We start from the raw sequence: 22,500 nt of genomic DNA, 5'->3' as shown, positions 1-22,500 counted from the left end.
GCCGCCGATGGAACTTCGTGAACAAGTTAAAGGGTGGCAAAATTTACCTGAAGAAGAATGAAAACGCTCTGATTCTCCAGTGCAACGGAAGCAAAAATTGTTTGAAAGAGCTGAGATCTTGACTCTGAACGACAAATAGTCAAATATTGTGCTAATTAAGTTTATTTACGTCACTATGCAAAATACACCAGGAACAAGGCATCATTTCTAGTCATGATAACAAACCGATTTTCGCCGCAAACACAGCGTTCCCACTGTGAAAAAAGGATGGTGGCATGGGAAAATAGAACTACAAAAGATAACCTTTGCAGTTTAATCAAAGGAAAGAACTCGTCTTCGAACCACTGACCGTCATCATCTTGGAGAAACCGCTTGTAAAAAAACATAACCATTCACAGAACAATTGCCAAAATGCTGTATGAAGTGGTTTTCGAATCTCTGGGAGAAAAGAAATAAAAAAGCCACAAATACAGTGCAGGGGAATGGTTAATAATTTGAAAAAGTGGATGAACCAGACATTGAAGGAGACGGCAGTGTCTGACACTTGCAGACTAACTCTAAATCACAGTTATTGAAAGCTAACCGCTCAAAAATGGGTCCTGAGACTTAAATACTGTTTATGAGCACTATTTGAAATGGGTGCTTAGACTTAAATACTGCTTATCAGCGCTATTTGTAGGCAGCCAGCAGTCTACCTTTTGCAGATATCATACACCAGAAAGGGAAGAAGAAAAAGAAGAAGTTCAAACTTCAGGATTATATAGCGCTGAAAATTAATAGAACGGAAATGGAAACGCCCCTTCATCCAAATGTGCTACTCGCCAAAATTGTAGAACTTGGAGGGGGATTTGTCAAAATAATCACAAAATTTGGATTTAGCACTACAAACAGACTCAGCAAAATTTAAAAAAAGAATTAAAATTCAAAAGAAATAACACTTACAAGAGCCTACAAAATGGCTTCTGATCAATAGATTACAAAACCCTTTTTCCTGACTTTTTAAAGTTTTGTTTTTACTTGCTTTTGATTATTACGAATTCCATATACACCAGAAAGGGAAGAAGAAAAAGAAGAAGTTCAAACTTCAGGATTATATAGCGCTGAAAGTTAATAGAACGGAAATGGAAACGCCCCTTCATCCAAATGTGCTACTCGCCAAAATTGTAGAACTTGGAGGGGGATTTGTCAAAATAATCACAAATTTTGGATTTATCACTACAAACAGACTCAGCAAAATTAAAAAAAAGAATTAAAATTCAAAAGAAATATAACACTTACAAGAGCCTACAAAATGGCTTCTGATCAATAGATTACAAAACCCTTTTTCCTGACTTTTTAAAGTTTTGTTTTTACTTGCTTTTGATTATTACGAATTCCATATAAGCAAATTAAACGATATAGCAAATAACTAAGCAAATTAAAAATCAACAATAAATCACGTATGTTTCGGTTCTTTTATTCCTTATCTAGAAGATAATTTAATATTGTTTCCCCCTGCCCTCTAAAGGAGATTCATCAATGAACAATGTCCTTCCAAAAAGCCCTTAGAAACAAAAGCAGAATTGGTTATCAGGCACAGTATGCCTAACCCCAACCTTAATGCTAACCATTTAAAATCAGTGCTTAGACTTAATAACAACCAAAGGTGTTTTTACTTTATTGCTATGTGCGCTATTTTTGTTTCCTGCGCATTTCATACTTCATATTCAAATTGTACGCAAGTTCTGACACGTAATTTTGTAATATACCTTAATATAAATTCAAGTGCACAAACGTTAAAAATGCTCATTTGTAACTGAAGATGACATGAGTACAGTGTATGTCGAAACATGTATTGTAAATTGAAAACTGTCATTTCTTTTTTGAGAGTTACGGAGTAAAATCTGTTGACTCACTCCCGGGAGTCAATGGGTTATGCGCAAAAGGTGTAATGCATACTCTAGCATTCAAAGAAAAGAGGGTTGTACTTGATGATGATCATGGTGTGGTATACTCAAATAATTCCTTGCAGTGGACAACTGTTACAGTAGAAAATACATCAGTGCCTCACAAGTTCCTGCACGGTGCTTTCATAAGTGCATGAGTTCAGTTATATATACAAGTGTTACAATGTTATTGATCACTCCCTTATTGTAAGATAAAGCTAGTATTCAGTAGTACTACGGAGTGCCTATGATGATAATCCTGTTGATTAGAGTGTGTGTGTGTGTTATGGCTATGTATATGTTTTGTTTCCTTTACCATAGACAAGAAGAGGAGAAGTGGATGAAAATCCAAGTGGGTGATGTGCTAAGAATAGACAACAACGATCAAATTCCTGTAAGTTTCATTAAAACTGATCAATTTGAAACTTACCCAACTGTACAGTGATTTAGCCCATCTGGCTTGACCAATTTTGTTATTCTCAATAGGCTGATCTTGTGATTGTTACAACTAGTGAAGAAAATGGTTTGTGTTATATCGACACAGCTGAACTTGATGGGTAAGTTACAGACTCTTGTGAGCATGCACTGTGTTCAGCGGCATTATTTTGGTGCACTCAAAGACTCCTAGCTACATATACATGTAAAATAATAATAGGAGCCAGTTCAGAGCTACCTTATCTACCATCACCTCAGTACAGCGCAGGCACTCGGTTAGTTGGATTCTTGGTAACATGCCCCTGATCAAATTGAAATGTGTCTGTTGTACATGTAGTTCAGTTTTGACTTACAGCTGTATGTTACAAACTGTATATGAACCAGTCCAATTGATTTTTAACTTGTACAATTTTAATTGTACTGGTGTAATTTGTGTCATTCCAAAAAGGGATTTTCATTTTCGGGGCTGTAGTTGAAATTTGGGGGGGGGGGGGGGGTATAAAAAAATGAAAAAGAAAAAAATGGTAAAGGTAAAGTAACTTTATTTAACGTCGGTTGTTCCTTCAGCTACAAGGCTGGTATCAATCGAAGCCGACGGTGCGCCCTTTACCCCCCTTCCTCTGTCAGTGCTCCGTTTTACGGGTATTTAAAGGTATAGCTACAAGGATCAGAGGAAAGTCGAAACAGATGTTTTAAGTCACCAAGGATCGAACCGGGGACATCTCGCTCTGAAAGCCATGCACTTAAGCCAACTAAGCCACGACTGCTCCTATCCTTTCTAAAAAAAGAAATACTCAATAAGTAAGTTGAGATTCTATCTCCTTTGGATCCTCTACTCTCTTTTTTACATTGTCTCTCCCGTTCATTCTCATGACATTACATGTACGGTACTTCTCTGATTGTTATCCTTATTTACCTGTAATAATTATTTTATCTGCTACTTACCGATGTAGCTTTACCATACTTACAGTGTACCAAGCTTTTCTCATCTCGCCACTTCTCAGAATCAATCTCTCACCTCTCTTTGATTTCTCTGCTCTTGTTCCACGCCACTATGTATACCATTGCTGTTTTGGTTTGGAAAACTGCTTTCCAGATTAATTAAAACTCTTGTATTAGGTCCGAGGCTGCTCTCTCTGAAATGAAACTTAATACTAATTCATGCATGCACGTTTTATTTCAAGTGAGACGTAATGAGACTTCACATGGTAGAATGCAGTGCGTATCACACGAAATATTCTATCAAAGATTAGGTGACTTCAAGCAAAAGGAGAAGAGAAATACATTACAACTACAGCTGTAACCATGTTTATTGAAGATCAATTTTACGATGAAACAATGGAATACTTGAAAATGAAAGATTAGAGAAAAACAGAAGGGAAACTATCTCAGTCGCAACTGAAGACATTGCAAAGAAAGAAATGGACGTATCACAAAGGAAAACTGCAAACACCTGACAGAAAAATGATATTGTAATAACAAAGAGTAACCCTTACAATCGCCTGCTATTCTGTCTTTGGTAGAGATCGATTTAATGGATATTAGAAACTGTCAGACTGAGTGTACTAAGCTGCAAGAGACCTCACTGCCGGGCCATGAACAATTATCAACCACCATACAAACTTTATCTCAGTGATGCCCTTGCGTGATAAAACTGCTGAAGAAGTGTTGCTATTTCTTTCTTCTTTTAGGTCTTGCTATTTCTGTCCTGCTCTGAATGCTCATTTAACTTTATTTAAGTAACCTCTTGAACTATAAAGCAAATGAATGGCAAACAGCTGTTATTTAATGAAGTCTGTTCTTTGTGTTCAACAAACTTGAAACTCTTTTCACTGTTTTTGCACCAGTACAATTAAATTGGAATTATTCCAAAAACAAATTGTCTGGAAGTCAAAATTGAACTACCGTATGTACAACATATCCCAACGCGGATACAATTCCACAGTTGTTGCCCATGCCAGATACAACAGCACTATTATATTAATGTGTGGTTCCAGAAAATATCCATACCCCCCCCCCCCCCCCCCTTCACGGAGGGTTTTTTCCAGTTTGACCCCCCACCCCACTGGATTTTCCGTTCCAGAGGGCTTTACGTTACTCCCCCCACCCCCTGGAATTTCCATCATTTTTCCACTTGGTCCCCCATACCCCTTGGAAAAAAGGAGACTGTAATAAGAGCTGTAATGAAAATTTCATTCTCCCAAAAACGACCGTGGAAATTCTAGACGTATTCGCAGACGCTTTAAAATGTTCAAACTAACAACTGAGCTTATTTAAAACCCTTTAATGTCCTGGCATCTAGCTGACCTTTTCTCTGTTCAATTGAAAGAAGTAAATTCATTCAAAAATCAAAAAAAAGAACTGAAACTTTGCGCTATTTTTAGTCTATCGTATACGTTTTGTAACCCAGTCTAAGTTTAAATTTATGCGTATTCAAAACAACGTATCAAATTACGTTGCACACACAGGAAACTATTTATTGCAGAGTTATTTTTGCTGTCACAGCGAAACTCGGGAAAATACCTCAGTGCTAATCTCCATGATATTTTTTTATGTTGCGGTTGTAATTTTTATCCACAGTAGTATAATTTTTGAACCATACGGTTTACGTTATTTTTCGTGTGTGTGTTGCTGTGAACTGAGTTCGCTTATCAGCGGGAATCATAAGCCGTCACGCAACATGTTTTTTTCAACACCTGTTTATCAAATGTCGCTTAAATTTTTGTCTTTCACCAAGAACACTTCAATAAAGTTATACGCTTTGTCTCTGTAGTTTGTAAATGACAGTACATTTTTTTATTCCTCAGGATTTTTCAACTGGTCTCACATTTCATGTGTGAAACATACTTTTCAAGTTCAATCCGGTAACTAAACAACCAAATGAAACCTTCGCTGTCTATCATCGCCGTCGACGGCAACAAATACGTCAGGACAAAATTATGGCACTGAAATTATCGACTTTGCTAACATTTATAAACTCGTAACTACGCGGATAACGATGAAACTATTTCATAACCTGGTTATCGAAGGTTCGAAATTCGCGGGAATTTTGTACTGAACGGGAATAACATGAGTATAAACAAATGATCTCAATCAACTGACTGCACAAATAATGCCACCTGAAAAAGCAACAGATGCGTTCAAGCTAAAAACAAGCTTTAAAGATCTTTAAAAGTCGGCCTTTTTTTTAACTTCACGTCGAACGTGCTGCTCAGGAGAGTTTCTCAGTGCTATCTCTGTCGTCTGGCGGCGGAATAATAGTGGAAAATATATGACAAGGAATCTTACGTTTATTTCAACGGATAGAATTTGCCATTTTCCTTGGTTTCCTTGAAGAATCAATTGGAAAAGTACGTAAGTGTTTGTGCGATCGCATTTCAAACCCTCTGGAGAAAAGAGCTCTTTATATACCCCCCTCCCCTTCGGAAATTTGTCTCTTTCAGACCCCTCTACCCCTCGGAATTTCCGTAACCCTCCGTGGGAGGGGTATGGATATTTTCTGGAACCACACAATTAACATAACAAAGCACTTAATGTCTGGTCCCTAGAGAAACTACCATTCATTAGTTTTGTTTTCCCTTGAGTCACTCCTATAATGTTTCCTTCTACATAATTTGTGCTTTTTCTCGGGAAAACAAAACTAATGTGTTTTGTTTCCCTCAGGACCATACATTGATTGTATATTATGGTGGTTAGGTCATTAGATTGGAATGCGGTTGTACTCGTTAAAAACTTCTGGTCTAGCGGCTTGATTTTTCTCCAGAGGTTCCAATCTCAACCTTTGTCAATACTGTAACCAGTTGGGGTTCTTAATCACATTAAATTTTATTTTACAAGTTTCTTTTAGAATATTTAAAGTGGAGTGCCAATAAACTACTGTAGCTTTCAAAATACATGGAGCTAAACTTTTGCACTTCCACCATAAACAAAGCATGTGTATAAATTGAAACCTGAAGTAATATTCTGCTTGGGATGGGGAGGGTAACTTGCATCTTATCCGGAGAGGAGTTGCATCATCTGTTGGCAAGGTTGTGCTCCAGGTGTATCTGACTTCAAAAGGCTCAAAACATGAGACACCCAAACTTACTTTACCATTATCATAGTCCTCTGACTTGCAACCAATTGTGTTGAATGGGATAAAAAAGCTTTGATAATGTAACAAGGGTGCATTAAAATATTACACTGACAGTACTTTTTAACAATTAGTATTAGCAAAGCATTTCTTTCCTTTGAGACCTAAAAAAAAAAAGTTAAAATTCCAACTTGCCCACCATACAAGCAAACTTCATGACCCACTTGCCAAGACATTTCGATATCTTTTGAGTGTTAAAATCTTGGTATACCTGTCATTTTTATTATTTTAATTGAATGAGCTTACCTGGAGGCAAAGCAAACTTCATGACCCACTTGCCAAGACATTTCGATATCTTTTGAGTGTTATCATTTTAATTAAATGAGCTTTGCTGGAGGACAAGTGGTCAGAGAAGGTAGCTTGCCCAATTAACATTAAATCTACAGGGGTTTTTTCAAGACCTGCTTTGAGTCCCTTTTCATTATCTTTTCTTGTCCACAGTGAAACTAATCTGAAATGTCGCCAACCACTTCCAGAAACAGCTGAACTTGGAGATGATGAAGAACAACTTTCAAAAATTAAAAGTATGAACTCTGTTTTAAATTTCTTTTTGTTATTTATTTATTTTTTTTTTGAGTGTAGTCATGTAGAGGAAAATGATTCTTTATGACATGAAAAACCATCATCTTGATAGTAATAATCATTGCAAGAGCTGACACAAAATACCTACATGCATGTCTTTGGTATTGGCTCGTGCCCAACATGTGAGAATCTTTGAGTCACTTTACTGCTTTGGAAAAGATTAGTCAAAATTGAGTGCGCAAGAAAATAATTATATAGCCACCATTAATAATATCTGCTATGTAAACTACATGTATGATTGAAACTCTGCACCAAACTTTTTTTGGCTCATCGCTAAATATGATAATGAAAATTTGTGACAATGCAAAGTGATAATGTTAAGAAATGTCACCACTGCAACATTAATCAATCAATCAATCAATCAACCAATAACTGATCTGGAGGACATAATCATTATTACATGTATTGATGATTGATGCAATATCCAAAGAAGATCCTCATGAAATTAAATATTCATTCCTCTTTGGTTATCTGTTTTTATTTCTAGTGGAGATATGTTGTGAGCCTCCCAACAACAGATTGGACAAATTCAAGGGCAAGCTAGTTTATGAAGATAATATGTATCCTCTAGACAACGAAAATGTTATTCTAAGGGTACGTTTACTGGGAATTCAAATTAGCTGATCAATCAAAACAAATGTAGTTCAAGCCTGCACTCTTAGCAACCTTTACTTTACCCTTTTCCTCCTTTAAATTACCTCCTTTGATTGACACTAGGTTTACCCTTGTCTAATACCGGTACCGGACGATTTTACCCATCAATACATGTACATGTATTATTGTTGTGGTATCTTCAGGGGTAAAAGGATTAATTTTGCTCTTTGCATTTATTTAGTTAATTGGTGTTAAGGGAGAGGGAGGTGCATGGAGTTCAACTCCTCATCCCCCTATTTCACCTTCTCTGAAATGCTATCATTCGCCAAGCCATGAAAGTGGAAATACATGTAAACACTCTAGAAGTTAAGTACAGCAGTAATTACATGTATGATCTGTTTTGACAAATTTACTGTAGAAATCCCCTCTGAAACCAGTCTTTTGTTATAATTATGCACATGGACTTAAACGAAGTACACTGGGTTCTGTTCAGAAGGAGTGTACAGTAGCAGTGATTTTTCAAAAGAAATGTGTGTGTTTATAATCCATCAAATATTTTTACTCCCATGCGATTCCTCTAAATGTATCACATGACTGAGTATTCCCCAACTAAAACGAATGCTGGTCACTATAGACCTTATTCCAAAATGGCCGTCATTTAAATTAATATTCTTTTGCTTTTATTCAAATTAGCCCTTGATGCCTCATTCTTGAGCTGGTCGAAAATTCAAAAGAATATTTTGCCTTGAACGAGGCATCAAGGTCTAATTTGAATAAAAACAAAAGAATATCTACATGTAAATGGAATAAGGTGTATTAAAGCAATAACCAGAAAACACTAAAAACTTATCTTCATACGCTGTAAATGTTTTTTATGGTAAGCTGTTCGTAAACGTTTTGTCTAATTTGTAAGCTCCTGCCTTGTGAAAGATATTTGAAGGATGATAAACACAATAGCCTCCATTTGACTTACATGTAAATAGTATACATGTACTCAAATATTTGTCCTTGCAGGGCATTATCTGTTTCTTAAAGTTCACAGTTTTCCCTAGAGATTCTCTTTTGGGAATACTGTTTGCTTCTGGGAACAGATAACCTCTGCAGACAAATATCTAAGCATATTTTCGTGCCAAACGGAGGCTATTGTTTATTTATCAACACTGGGACTTAGATAGACAAGCTATTTATTTCTTTTCCATATTGATGAAACTGCATAATTTCCTCTGTCATCAGGGTTGTGTCTTGCGCAACACCAAGTGGGTGTATGGGGCAGTGGTTTATACTGGACATGACACAAAACTTATGATGAATACTGGTATGACATTAGAACCATAAAAATTAATTTACGGTGATCATCAGTCATGAATTTGCAACTTGCTTTAAATTAATAGTATGTTTTTCATGCATTTGACGTTTTAGCCTCTGTCGTCATAAGTCCTTTAGAGCACTTTTCTGTTACAGGGGTATAATTTTTCATGTTCACTGAAGGTCAAGGGCTAGATTGTGGCCAAGAAGGCCATCCAGTGGCAGCCTACAGTGATAATATGAAGTACACTGTAGTTAATTGCTCTATGTATTTTGATTCCCCCCTACATGTACATGGTGACAATGAGGGACTAATAATTATGCAATGATGAAACTAAATATGACCCCTTGTTATCTATATTTTCCATACTAAACAACAAAAACATAGTTTTACATGAAGGGATCCATACGAAGTAGGTCATGCAAAGCAGTAGAAGATGGCTTCTTGAATATAAACCATACAGTGACCAAAGAAACATTTGTATAGTTGACCCATGCACCTTGCTCTCTGTGAGGAAAAAACCTTGTTCTTTTTTTGAAGTCACAAAAGCTGAGTTTGCTGTTTCTTTACAGGGGTGAGCAAATTCAAAAGGACGGGTCTAGACAGACTTGTCAATACTCTGATCTTGTGGGTAAGCTAAAAAATGATGTTCCAGTGCTTATCTTAACAACTACTGACCAAATGCATTGGACATCTGGTGAAACTAATGGGTTTCAGGAATATCAGGCCTGGTTAGGTACGAAGCTACTAGACAGAGGCTAGTTGGCTCCTTGGCTGACAAATTCTAGCAACCCAGCCAATGGCTAACATGAGCTCCCCTTACATTGACACGTAGACTGCTAGCAATCCCTTCTGAGTTAGTCGGACCACCTGAGATGTGGGGACTGCACCCTTTTCTGTAGCTGACATGTTCAGAATTTGCCGTTTCACCAACAATGGCAAATTCAGATTGGTCCATGTCAGATTTTTTTGACGAGTTAATTGCTTCTTGTCAGATTCTGACATCAATCTGTCTTCGATTTTCCCTGGGAAAAGATTAGTATGATATGGCTTTTGCAGTAGATGTCAATAATTTATCCCTTTAAATGGGTAATATTGAACCCAAACAAGAGCATAAACGTGCGGGCAAAGCTCTACTGTCTGGCAAGTATCTTATGGCTGTGCTACTCAGCAAGACCAATATTTATTATAAAATAATTAGGATAGTACCTGCACTCTCATTGGTCAATATCTGTGTTTAGATGAGAGTGTGGAAACACGGCTGTGACATTGCACGAAATTTGATTGGTTATGTATTGTCAGATGCGTGTTTTGATTGGCTGGAAGGAAGTATGAGCGTGTATCAAGAAAATCTGTTTCAATCAAGAAGTAAAAAGACCAGCATCTTTGAGAAATATTTTACAAAAGCAATAGAGGACTTTTTTCTGTGTTTCAATAGCCTCATCTCCTCAACTGTGTCTCAAGTTTGCATAAGTGTCTTGAATTCTCCCAAGTCCCCCTCGTGTTTAGATGAGGCTATGGAAACACGGAAAATGTCCTCTATTGCATAATAAGAGCTCTGTCCTCTTGAAGGATATGGGTGACCCAAATCAAACTGCATTGATTCCTGCAATGATGTCATATTTTTCCTGCAAAGAAACACATGGTTATCAACTAAAGGCAGCTTTCCCAACAACGGCGGAAAGCGGGGAAAGTTTGTCTTTGGTTGACAAATGTTTGTGAAGTGTGGTTTAGAGGTGAATGATTGGAGAAATGATCGAACTAACTAGACAATTTAAACAATTGTCTCAGTCTATAGACACCTGAAGAATTCAGGTGACTTTAACAGCCCGGGATATGAACCCACAACCTCTGTGATGCCGGTGCAGTGCTCTTATCAACTGTCGAGCTATGAAGCCACTCAGTTGAGAGTCAATTTGTTGGCTTGAATATTTGTGAAGCATCTGATACTTGTCGACCCTCCTGCTGTTGTCAATAGTTAGAACCAGGCTTTATATTAATAGTACATGTAGCTTAGGCTAATAAACTGGAAAGAGCAACCTGTAAATGATCATTCAACAAAAATAAAGCTACATTATTTTATTTTCTTGTTATTGTAGGATTCGTGCAACCCCGCATGGATTCCTGCAAATTCCTACAGGCGCCATAATCGTTCTTTATTGTTTGGTTTGCACCCTTGTTGCTAACTGGCACTGCAGTGAAACATGTATTTTCTTTATCTGGAGTGTTTCTTTTCTTCTCTTCTCTTCAATAGATTGGCCTCATGTTAGCTATTATTTGTACCATGTGTGCCATTGGAACAACAGTATGGGAAGAACTTTTTGGAAAGGTTTGTGGCTTTAATTGGTAACACACATATAGGTTGAAATCCCTGGGAAGGTATTATGAGGAGGCCTACTTCAAATTGTGTAATTTAGGTGCTCTTCTTGTTTATTGTTTTAGCATTTTCAAGTTTATTTACCCTGGGAAGATTTCTACATTGACAGTGTTGTTATTATTGGGATTGTCCACTGGCCATCATTTGTCATGGTGTTAAACACACTCATTCCAATCTCACTTTATATCAGGTTTGTACAATGTAGCATAAAATGCCTTAATATTAATTCATCTGTTTTTCTTTTCTTTCATTCCAAAATAATAAATTTTACTAAATTTTTTTTCCAAAGTTGGCAATGTCACGTACTGGCAAATTTTTGGAGCATTAAATAAACACAAAATGATTATTAATACAATGTATGTTTAAATTATATGATTTTATCATAATGATTGTTATATTGTTAATGAACAATTGATAACATGGATCAGCCAGTAGTGGAGTAGTTGCCAGTTGCCTTACCTGACATATTACTTATAGGTACCAAATGCTTCAATATTTAAATCTGATAATTTATAATTATTCCACAAGCATGCGTTGGATATGAGATGATACATGTAGATAGCCAATGAAGCATGAAGCTTCGCCTCGTGGGCTATTGACCCGTAGGCCTAATAATGTGGGCTATGGGTCTAATTGTTAAAGATACTATGATGGCTAAGCCAAGGAAAACTCTAGTATGCATTATCCATTGATCTAATTTTTAATAATTATACGTTCTTTAACATACTATGGTCTTTGGGTTAGTGTTTCATTATATTTTCTGGAACTACACAATATCAAACATTTTGATTAGGTTTTTAAGTAAAAGCAATCCAAGCCACGACAATGTAATATAATCTTCAAAAGTGTTAGGACACTCACATCTTCCCACTTGCCAAGTCCTCCATCCCCACTCCACTTGAGAATGTTAGGTCTTTGAGGAAGATTCAGGGTTCTAGAGTGCTAACTTCCAAAGTCCATGGTAACTTGATATACCGGTATGCACGGCTGGATTTTAACATTGAGGTGGCGATTCTGCAAAGCAAGGAACATAAGTTGAAACAGCTTGATCAGGTTTATAAAGCTTGCATGTGTATATTAAGTTTAATTTTGTGCATTTTCTTGCTTGTTTGCTATGTTTTAATTATTTTCTGTGAAATTGTACAGTATTGAAGTAATCCGCCTTGGCCAAAGTTTATGGGTAAACTGGGATGTTGAAATGTATTATGAAACAAAGGATACTCCTGCTGTAGCAAGGTATGTTTACTCCTCTAGTCTTCACTTTTACTACTTATCCTGCCAAGCTGTTAGGTACGAGGCCAATTAACAAGGGACTGCTTTCATGTTCTTTGCAAACTGTGTGCGAGTTCTTTTATGTCCCATGGGTTTTGTGACAACTACGATAGCAGCTTTTGGATAACTGAAAACACAATCATGCAAATACAAACAATTAAACTTTCAGCACAAGTTTAAATATATAAAATTTGCCACATCCAGTTGGCAGGACCGCAAACACATCTCATGCTTGATGAAATTCCTGAACAGGTTTCAATTCTAAAATCTCCAAAAATCTTGAATTAATTTAGTGTTAATTGTACTGCACCGCTAAATGCTCGCTCAAATTCACAGTGGCCTTTCACCACCAGTTTTGTTTTCTAAGCACTCCCTGCGCTAAAAACCCGTTTTATGGCCACTGGGTTTACCACCACCATTCAACCAGTGAAATTTAGTGTGAGATTGTTTGTACTTGAAAATTAAGGATTGGCACTGACTACGAAAACCAATCAGTGACCATGTTCATACTAATCTCACATCATGGAATTGAGGTTCTCAACCTCCGTGACCAGAAGGTATTTTTCCCTTGTGGCTTGGTGTCGTGGCTTCACAGCTCATAGAGATAACTCCAAAGGGGAAAAAACCCTCTAGTACCCAGGGTACATGAGATGAGGCCAAGGGTTTGACTTCCTTATCCAACAAGACAGGTGTCATAACATGACTGGTTGTTGGTCTGGACAAGAATCTAATCCTTCCGACAACAGTCCAGAGCTCTCCCAACTGAGCCAACCAATTGGCAGTTTAAATTGTTTTCATTTTGAGGCAATTTGTTCAATTTCCTGTTGCTTTTGGTAGTTTGTGACATGTCAATTTTTTAGTGGTTGTACAATGTGCAAGCCATGCAAGTCAACATGCAAACCACGCAGTTATTGATAGCTAACGTTAACTGTTTTAAAATGGGTGCTTAGACTTAAATACTATTTATCAGCACTATTTGAAATGGGTGATTAGACTTGAATGTGAGACATGGCTCACTGGCTCCCAGTTTGTCAAGACGCAAATTTTCATTTTACTAAAAGCTTAAAATTTTTCACTCTTTCAGAACCACAACACTAACTGAAGAACTTGGTCAAATTCAGTACATCTTCTCAGATAAGGTGAATGTGACTCCCTTGGTTGACAAAATTAATTTGGAACTACTGGTTAAAGTTTTTTTTCAGTTCCTCAGCCATGCACAGACACTGTGGTAACACATGGTGAGCATTTACAGAGACATGGTTTTGAATTGGCACAGTTTTGGACAAGAGCCCATTTGATATGTTTATTCCTTACAGGCATAATTATGCAATAAAAACTTTCATCAACTGCATTCCTGGAGTTGTTCCTGGGGTAAAGCGAATCTAGAATCATACATAATTTTGAATAAATTATTCACTCTGTTAGTTTTGTCCGTCTTTGTTAAAGTGGTACTATGATCAAAACATCACTTCCTTTTTTCCTTCAGATTTTGAAAACTTGTGTGTTTGCTTAACACCTGCCTGGCAGAATGTTGAGCTTTGATTTTATATAAAGGCTGTTTACTTTGAATTTGAGTTTTGGATTTCATGGTCCGCGATTACTCATGTACAAAACTGACCGACTGGACCTCAGAAGGTTGGATCTAGGGAAAAGTGACATCATTTTTTACTCAACAGCTTAAATTTTCAACGTGTAAATGCAGTTTATTATGTATGCAAAACCCGTGTTTAAAAATCTGAAAGCTTGAAACTCCTGTGCTGCATATTAATTCAGTTGCGTACAAATGCATTTGATTTTTTTGTAATAGTGCCACTTTAAGGTTCGCAACAGTTTCACCAACTTCATTAATTTTAAAAAGTCAGCTCTTCTTGTTAAGGAATCTATGCGTTTCCATTTTAAAGAGAGAGGAACTCTTGATGTTGCAAACAAAGAGCATCTCCACCATTTTGGTTGGCATCATGTTGTCCTGACGCTGTCAAATAATCAGTGAAACAATGATTTGTTGGATGTGATTGCAGAGGGTTTGGGCAACCCTGTAGCATACAATTTAATCTTAAGTTATGATTTTTTTATGACTGCATGGTTTTATTTTCATTGCTAGACCGGAACACTCACACAGAATGTAATGACCTTCAAGAAATGCTCAATTAATGGGAGATTGTATGGTAAGTTACTTGCAACTGTAAACACCAAGTGCAGCCTGTGCCACTGCCGCTGTTAAATTGTCCCAACACATATTTATTATACTAGGTATGTAAACATTTATTTTGGTGGCCATTTTTGGAAAAATTGTTTGTAGTACAAAAGGAGTGTTACCTGGACATTTTCTTCAATGAGCTGTTGATGCATGTAAAACCCTGTACACAATCTATGGGTATTGCTTAATAGTCACAGAAGGACTGTTATTCTTATATGACCATTTGCTGACATTGTAGATGGCTAGGGAATTTAAAGCTAAAATTGGACAGAGCTATATACTCACTTATTTTTAACCCTTCAGTGAGTGTAGTTTACGGAGAATATTTCACTGTAAGTTGCAAACAAGTGGGGAAAATCCTTCCCCACTTGATGACTGGCATTATAATTAGATTCATAGCTTTCATGAGCATTTCCTCCAACAAACGTATTCTTATTTTACTTAGGCGTTTTTTAGGGTTTCCAATAATTAATTTTGTAATGGCAAATTAGCAATGATTGCTAATTTATCATTAATTAAATCCCAGATTTACAGTAATTATCAGATAAATGTAAAATGATTTAAGTGTTGTATTTTATTGACATGTGAGATCTTTAAATTTATTAGCGATGATTGCATGTTGACAAGAGACAAATAAAATAATCCTGATTGAGATTATTTTAAATTACTTTTAAGTTCTCAACTAATCTTTGCTTAACTTGTCTATGAAGTGAAACCTGTGTGTATGTTGCTTTAAGGAAATGCACCTAACTGATTCCTCAGCAGCCCAGGTCCCAGTTGTTCAAAAGGTGGGCGATGCTATATTTCCACCGGATAAATTACTATCCAATGGATAAGTCATAGCGAAACCAATTGCGCTATCCAGTGGATAGTGATTCATCCACTCGAGAGCGTTAGCCACCCACCTTTTGAACAACCCAGGCCAGCTAATCAAGAAAAAATAAATGATAATATATGACTTTGCGGCAGGCCAGCCTCCTGATTCTGCTCTCCGACGGCACCATTCTATTCGCACTGCTCACCACAACTCCTGTCAGTTTCATAGCTGTTTCTTTGACTGTCCTCTCCACTTGCCACAGCGTATGTATGTGTTTCCTTTCCTTCAATCTAAATCACCAGCATGTTTCGTCTTTTACCTGAAATGCTACTCATGTCTAATATAATAATAACATTATTATCAATTTCCATGTCTAGTGAACAAACATGTCCCCTAAATTAAAGCCTTTGACATACCGGTCAGTATAAGATGCAGACTGCAGACAGCAGACTGGGTCTAAAATGCAGACTACGCTACAAAATAAGCCTCGGCCCAGGCCTAGACCTAGGCATCAGTCTGCCTTTTTTACTGACCGTTTGACATAATGTACACATGTAGGTTTTATCAATTTGGAACCTGTGAGGGGAAAAGTGTTAAAGGGAGAGTATCACAGTATTGCACACGTTCTAGCCGTAACGAATGACATCATTTATGAGCCAATTGGAAGCAACGTAATAAGCCGTGCGGGAAATTTACGTGTATGTGTAAAAAGTTGGTTGTGACTAGAATGGATACTCCAAAATAAGATGAGGCACTTAGTTTTGTGTATATAAAGTACCGAACGATCTTAGTAAATTATGGTGTCACCAGAACAATTTATGAAAGCTAACCATTTTGAGTCAGCCTTAGACCTAATCACTAGAGATCAGTGACTGACCCTAATTTTGCTCTTGGCTTAAATTAGGCTCCAAAAAAGGTTTCCTCAAGTCATCTGAGTGCGTATTCAACCTACAATAGGTAAAATGAGGATCATCAATTTAACCTGGGTAAAAATGGATTCAACTTGAGAATGGATTTTACCAGCAACAGTGCCACCTAACGTCACTAAATGTTACACCTGTATATGTCACAAAGTGTCTCACCTTATATTGGAGTATCCATTCTAGTCATAACCGTAAAAATTTCTCGATGATTAAACAATCACTGATGATTGGCTTACAAACGACGACATTCGCTACGCTACAGAAAACATGTGCAATACCGTGATACTCTGCCTTTAATGATGATGCAAATGCTAAGGGGCAAAAAAATAACAATCCATTGTTGAAAGAACTGCTATGGGCCACAGATTTGGCATTCGTGATGTATTTTTACAGAAAGAGACCCAAATGAGTCTGCAGCGTACACCATCTTTTAATGAAAACAGCCAACTCTTTTTAACTTAATCTATACACATAAATAAAATGAAATATAAACTTTATGAGTAACAACTAGAAAAACCTCTTTTTTAAGGTGGTAATGCTTTTTTTTTAGTTGCAAAATAAAATTGTGTTGGATTGGAAAGGATTGTAATGCGATATCCAACATTTTGTAATACTCTCTTTCCCCATTTGAATCCTTAAATCCACATAAATTCAAATAAATGTAAGGTAACTCATTTGATGAAATATGGTGAATAAATGGTTATGAATGTGACACAGAGCTTTCTCTGTTAGTTTGAATAGGCTAGCTTTGGACTGCAACATGTTGGGCGCAAATGAGGGGGAAAGAGGGAAATCCGTTTTTACTATTTTTGCCTCATCAGTATATGCCTATAACTTTTAATAATAATAGTATCAATAATTATTGATACACCAAGAAATCAGCTCAATGAAAGTGCATTGCATACTTAGCTTTCTCTGAAGACTTGAGCGGAAACAGCAGATAATCTTTGAGGACTGTTTCTTTACAAACTGTTAATTTTACTAAGAATGTACCGGTATGTCTTCGGTGGCCAAATATATCGTTCATCATTAAGGGCAAAATGCCTACAGTTGAAGATATGACTTATTTTGCAACGGGTAACAGAACTTTTGATGCTCATTTTGTCTAACGCGATTCCTTCTGTAAGCAAACTCTTACATTACCGTAGTGTTTCGGGTCTGAGGCGCAATCGGTTATAAAAACTTACAATCTTTGTTTCAAGTTTACGTATTGAAATTCACACCTAAATACTCGGGAATACGACGCACTCTAAACTACCGAACATTTTCGTACCATGTTCAACGCAGTTGTTCAAAATTCGTTAATTACAAACAATATATCTGCGTATGATCCGATGCTCTGGGAAACACTGTGTAGGAGAACATGCGCTGTAGGGTTCTTATAGCATTGGCTAATCGAACCTTACGGCGCCTACTCACTCCTCGTGCTACCATGAATGCACCAATTAGACACTTGATTGTTCCTCACGAAAATCAATCAGAAGACACTTTGTTTCAGGGTTCCCCAGAGCTCTTTTCTCCCTCAGTCATGCGCAAAAGAGAAAAGTTCTGGGGTCGAGATTGTGATAAGCTGATTTATCCAAAATTGACGCGTGCGAATTTGGAAAAACTAAACTTCAACATTTGCAGTATGGGTTCCAGCCCACTCATTGTATTTCCAATGTTTTAATGCTAGTGAATTCTTTTGACAACATTTTTAAAAGCAATTCTCTTTGTTAGGTCATATAGAGGGTGAGAGAGCAGCAAATCCTGAGGAGACCCTTGTTAGTTCTGTTTCCATCAGAGAGGAGGGGGTAAGGCGGATAAAATCTCTAAGAGATGGCTGCAACGTGATTCGAAGCCATGACCTCTGCGATGCCTGTGCATTGCTCTACCAACTGAGCTATGCAGCCACACAGTATATACAATCATTTAATTTCATTTGCTGATATTTGGCACAGCAAAGAAAGGAATCCACTCGTATTTTCAGTAACACACAATTTTGCTTGCAAAGGAGAAAAGCAGGGAGATACGTGCCTTAGCTGTGAAGAATTTTGGCAAATCGGACTGTAATTTTATGCGACCTCTGTTGTTTCAGTGAGACAAATATGGCTGCTAATCACGTGACAGAAACTACATACTTTACTCAAACAAAGGAAGTCTGTCCGTGAAGAGTGAATACTCCATTCGAACAGTGTTCTTTACCCTACCTTTGTCAGAAACCTTTCCAATAGAGCATTGTTCATAAAACGCAAGGCAATTTTTTTGCTTGGTAGCTGGCTCACGTGGGTTTTAAGTCAGTCATGCGCATCAGACTGTGCTCTTGGTACCATTGGCATAATCTGTTGACATTGGGTCACACAACATGCTGTCACGCAACAAGCCATTAAACATTCCGTCACGATGGCAAGTTCCCTCAAGTCTCTTCCTTTTGAACAATAACTACAGCAAAGGCCCAACAATGCACCCTCCCCCCCCCCTACCCTTCCCCACCCAAAGCAATGTTCTCTATGAAGAAGCTTAAACAACCAAGTTATCCTTCAACATTGTTTGGGTTGAGAAGGGAAGATTTACTTCATGGAAATAATTTGTTCAAATATGGAGAAGGAAGTAAAATGTTTATCAACAATTTTGTCCGGCAATGTAGATGTCGTTATACTCAGTCTGGCCTCTGGTGTGCACCCACTCAACTGATTTCTGTATGCATGTGCAAACTGGCAACTGATCATGAGCCTTGAATTCGTTGCTTCTCAGGCTCCAGAAGTAGACTTCTCCAAGAGCCCGTATGCTGATGGCAAATTTAGGTTCACTGATCAAACACTGTTGGATGAAATCAACCTAGGGAATAAGGTCAGTATATTTGTTTCTCCTGGTTTGGCTGGCGCCGTTACTACACAACTGCGAAGATCAAGGCTAGAGCCTAGAGGCCTAGAGAACTCTCGAGAGGGAACAAAACACGATCAGAGGTGGAGACCTGCTCGATCACTGCAATTTGTCATTATTTTTGTTTTTCTATTGTCAAGCGCGTCCAATTTTCTTTGTTTACAACGGGACCATTATATAGAAACATTCTACGAAACCGTGACTTGCAGATGGATCTTTAAATGTATTGATTTTCCCTATGTCGCAGTCTCATAAATTGTTTCGTGTTTCTTTATTTGTGTAACTTTCGTTGCAATTTTCCCTTGCAGGACTGTCATGAACTGTTCCGGCTGTTAGCAGTTTGTCACACTGTTATGGTGGAATCCGGTGACGGTAATTGTGTCTTCAGTCTATTTGCTTAAAGCAAATTGTGTTGTAATAAAGCCGTTTGAGCACCTAATAGACTATAAACCTACCAGGCCACTAATCTCTGTGGCAGGTTATAATTGAACAGGTAGTTAAGTTTAGATGCTGATCATCGAATTTACTAATTAACGTTACTTAAGAAGTAATGATGCGATGATCAGCATCTTAACTTGATTCCCCCCGCAGTTCAAATATATATGGCTTTCATCTATATTAATTTTTGAACAAGTAGTCTCGTGTAATTTCAAAAAATTAATATAAGTAGTTGTTTTGCTTCTCCGCCTGTCATTAAGCAAGTTCGGGTGTTTTTTATTTACCCCATCTTGCGCCTGATATTTTTTATATTTTATCAATCAAGATTGCATTTTTTTCTTTCCACGTATATTTCAATGTATTTTGTGTCATTTCTCTGTTAGGTAATTTGGAATATCAAGCCCAGTCACCAGATGAAGCCGCTCTTGTCACCGCTGCCCGGAACTTTGGATTCACATTTGTGGTAAAGAAACTGCTAGCGAAATTGTATACGCTCCAAAATGTTATTTCAAAGAAATTTTAATCAAGGATCCTTTACTATTTTCCCTGCCAGGGGTATCCACTCAGTTGTAGTACTATAATCGCTAGTTCAAGGAAAAAGTCAGACTCTAATAGGGAGCGTACCTATAAAACAGACAGTCAACCGCGCTCGCTCGCAATGTCTAGGTTTTTCAATTGGGTACCTTAAAATCAAGAGAGAAATGACCACTTTGGCCAAACCCAGCTTTGGACATGTATGATGAAATGAAACTATTAGATCCTAAAAACGTGTTCACACTTTTTTCGTTCGAGCCTTTTATCTATTCAGTACAGAGAAGTGCCTAATAATTGAAGAGATGATATTTCAGTGGTGACTCGGTGATACTCGGAAAAAATGCGAGTGCTCGTTTTAGAAGTCGAACCTACGACCTTCCGATTACCGGTACTAGTTCGGATGCCTTCGTTCGGAGTTTCGTGGTTGGTTGGCCAGTAAACTAAGCTCAGGATGTCGAAACGGTGCACTCTGGCGTAGTAGCAATTTCTTTTAGTCTTTAACTGACGATAGCTTCAGTAGCGTAATTCCAATGTAGCTGAAAAAAAAAAAACACTCTTATCAATGTTTTTACATTTTTATAGGGCCGTTCGCCAACCACAGTAACAATTGATGTCCAGGGACAGCAGGTGTGTTGTCGTTAAGGAATTTTTGGCTTTGGAACCTCCTTATACGTCTTTTGTCTTTTTGCCTCGACTCGTTTTTAAACGAGGACGAACTCACTCAAATGACGTTCCTCTCTGCACATTTACCCAGTAGATTTTCCCTTGTTGCACGTCCTTTCGTTGCGTTAATTTTTTGACAAGGTTCTTTTTAAGTATCTTTTCATTGTACTTTTGTGCTAATACATTGAATATGGATTACTTTTTAAATTAAAAAATGTCATTTTGTTGACATTCTTGCTCCTCACGCCTTCTTCTTCGTGTCTCTCGAGTTTGTCTACCGTCTTAGGCCTTCTATAATGGCTCCCTTATTGAAGTTTTGTCATGTTACTATCGTGTTATCGGTCAACCGATCCTTTACTCTACCTCTTGGCCATAGACGACCACACGAGAGGTCGCCAATTCGTCTTTTCCAGCTATCTCAAAGACAAAACATGAATTTACTGTAGTTCAAACTAACAACCTTCAACGCCATATATAATAAACTCAATAATGCACGCACTTTGATTGATTCCCACCTATTATCTATTAAAGACAGACGCAAAGATGACGTCATTATCTGGCCAAAACGTTTAACTCTCTATTATATAAAACGAATAGATTCCATGTTGCCGTGCATCTGCTCAGTAAATAGACCACAGAACATCATTGGCTATCACTTAGTGTGCCACATTTTGTTCTTACCACATTGGACGTCATCTGTGATCAACTACTAAACACACGCACGGCAACATGGAATCTATTTGTTAAACATTCTCGCAACTCTCTAAAAAATCCTCTGTACGTTTTAAACGCAAGATATCACAAGAGTACACCACATTGTTTTTTGAATTGTCGGAAACTTGAAGTTAGAAGCCTGATTGCAGGATACCTGGCCCATTTAACCGCAGGCAAATCCACGCCTTCATAAAATTTTATGAAATGTCAGGGCGCGACGAAAGTGCTGTCCGATAGCCCGGGGCTAGTGGAATGACTTGTCGGGCTAGCGTTTTCTTATCGTAGCTTGCCCGACGGGCAAGCACCGTTGCTTTCTCTTTTCTGGGGATAAATTGAGCTTTTATACCAAAAAGTGTGTCGCAGAAAGCTCCTGAGAGAAAAGGATAACGTTATGAGGCCAAATGAACGTAGCGTGACAACGTTTTGCGCCGCATTGTAGTTGCGTCCGTAAATAACGTCATGACTTTTTCTGCTTACATAAGCGACCGAAATATATTTTTTGAAATGACAATATTTGCCGACTGACAGCGTGCAGTGCAAGATAATAAGTCTAATTAAATTCCAGCCAAGTCACGGTGCAGTGGATTTTCTCGGAAATTTAGGTGCGTTTCGTTGGGAAAATCCAAACCGGATTCTTGTTTCTAGGCCCACTAAAATTAAAAAAACAAGAAAAAACTCGCTTGAAGAAAAGCTAGGCTGGTGCCGTTATCATCCGATAAAAAAAATGAA

At 37.6% G+C, this 22,500-nt stretch overlaps 1 protein-coding gene across 3 annotated transcripts in view; it reads left to right on the top strand.

The window, feature by feature from the left end:
* Window positions 1-22,500, top strand: part of LOC137993355 (phospholipid-transporting ATPase ID-like) — a 59,475-nt gene that overhangs the window by 13,590 nt on the left and 23,385 nt on the right. For all 3 annotated transcript variants that reach the window (XM_068839147.1, XM_068839146.1, XM_068839144.1), the window contains 16 exons: window positions 2,247-2,319; window positions 2,412-2,482; window positions 6,934-7,016; window positions 7,562-7,668; window positions 8,902-8,983; window positions 9,547-9,605; window positions 11,229-11,303; window positions 11,417-11,541; window positions 12,498-12,587; window positions 13,708-13,762; window positions 14,725-14,788; window positions 18,280-18,353; window positions 19,294-19,389; window positions 19,731-19,794; window positions 20,244-20,323; window positions 20,977-21,021. In XM_068839147.1, coding sequence (XP_068695248.1) covers window positions 2,247-2,319; window positions 2,412-2,482; window positions 6,934-7,016; window positions 7,562-7,668; window positions 8,902-8,983; window positions 9,547-9,605; window positions 11,229-11,303; window positions 11,417-11,541; window positions 12,498-12,587; window positions 13,708-13,762; window positions 14,725-14,788; window positions 18,280-18,353; window positions 19,294-19,389; window positions 19,731-19,794; window positions 20,244-20,323; window positions 20,977-21,021 — 1,243 coding nt within the window. The remainder of the gene's footprint in view (window positions 1-2,246; window positions 2,320-2,411; window positions 2,483-6,933; window positions 7,017-7,561; window positions 7,669-8,901; window positions 8,984-9,546; window positions 9,606-11,228; window positions 11,304-11,416; window positions 11,542-12,497; window positions 12,588-13,707; window positions 13,763-14,724; window positions 14,789-18,279; window positions 18,354-19,293; window positions 19,390-19,730; window positions 19,795-20,243; window positions 20,324-20,976; window positions 21,022-22,500) is intronic.

The sequence above is a fragment of the Montipora foliosa genome, chromosome 2 (genome assembly GCF_036669935.1).
Source record: "Montipora foliosa isolate CH-2021 chromosome 2, ASM3666993v2, whole genome shotgun sequence".
NCBI lineage: Eukaryota > Metazoa > Cnidaria > Anthozoa > Scleractinia > Acroporidae > Montipora > Montipora foliosa.
Note: the sequence above shows the minus strand (reverse complement) of the source record. Positions and strands in the feature narration are given on the sequence as shown.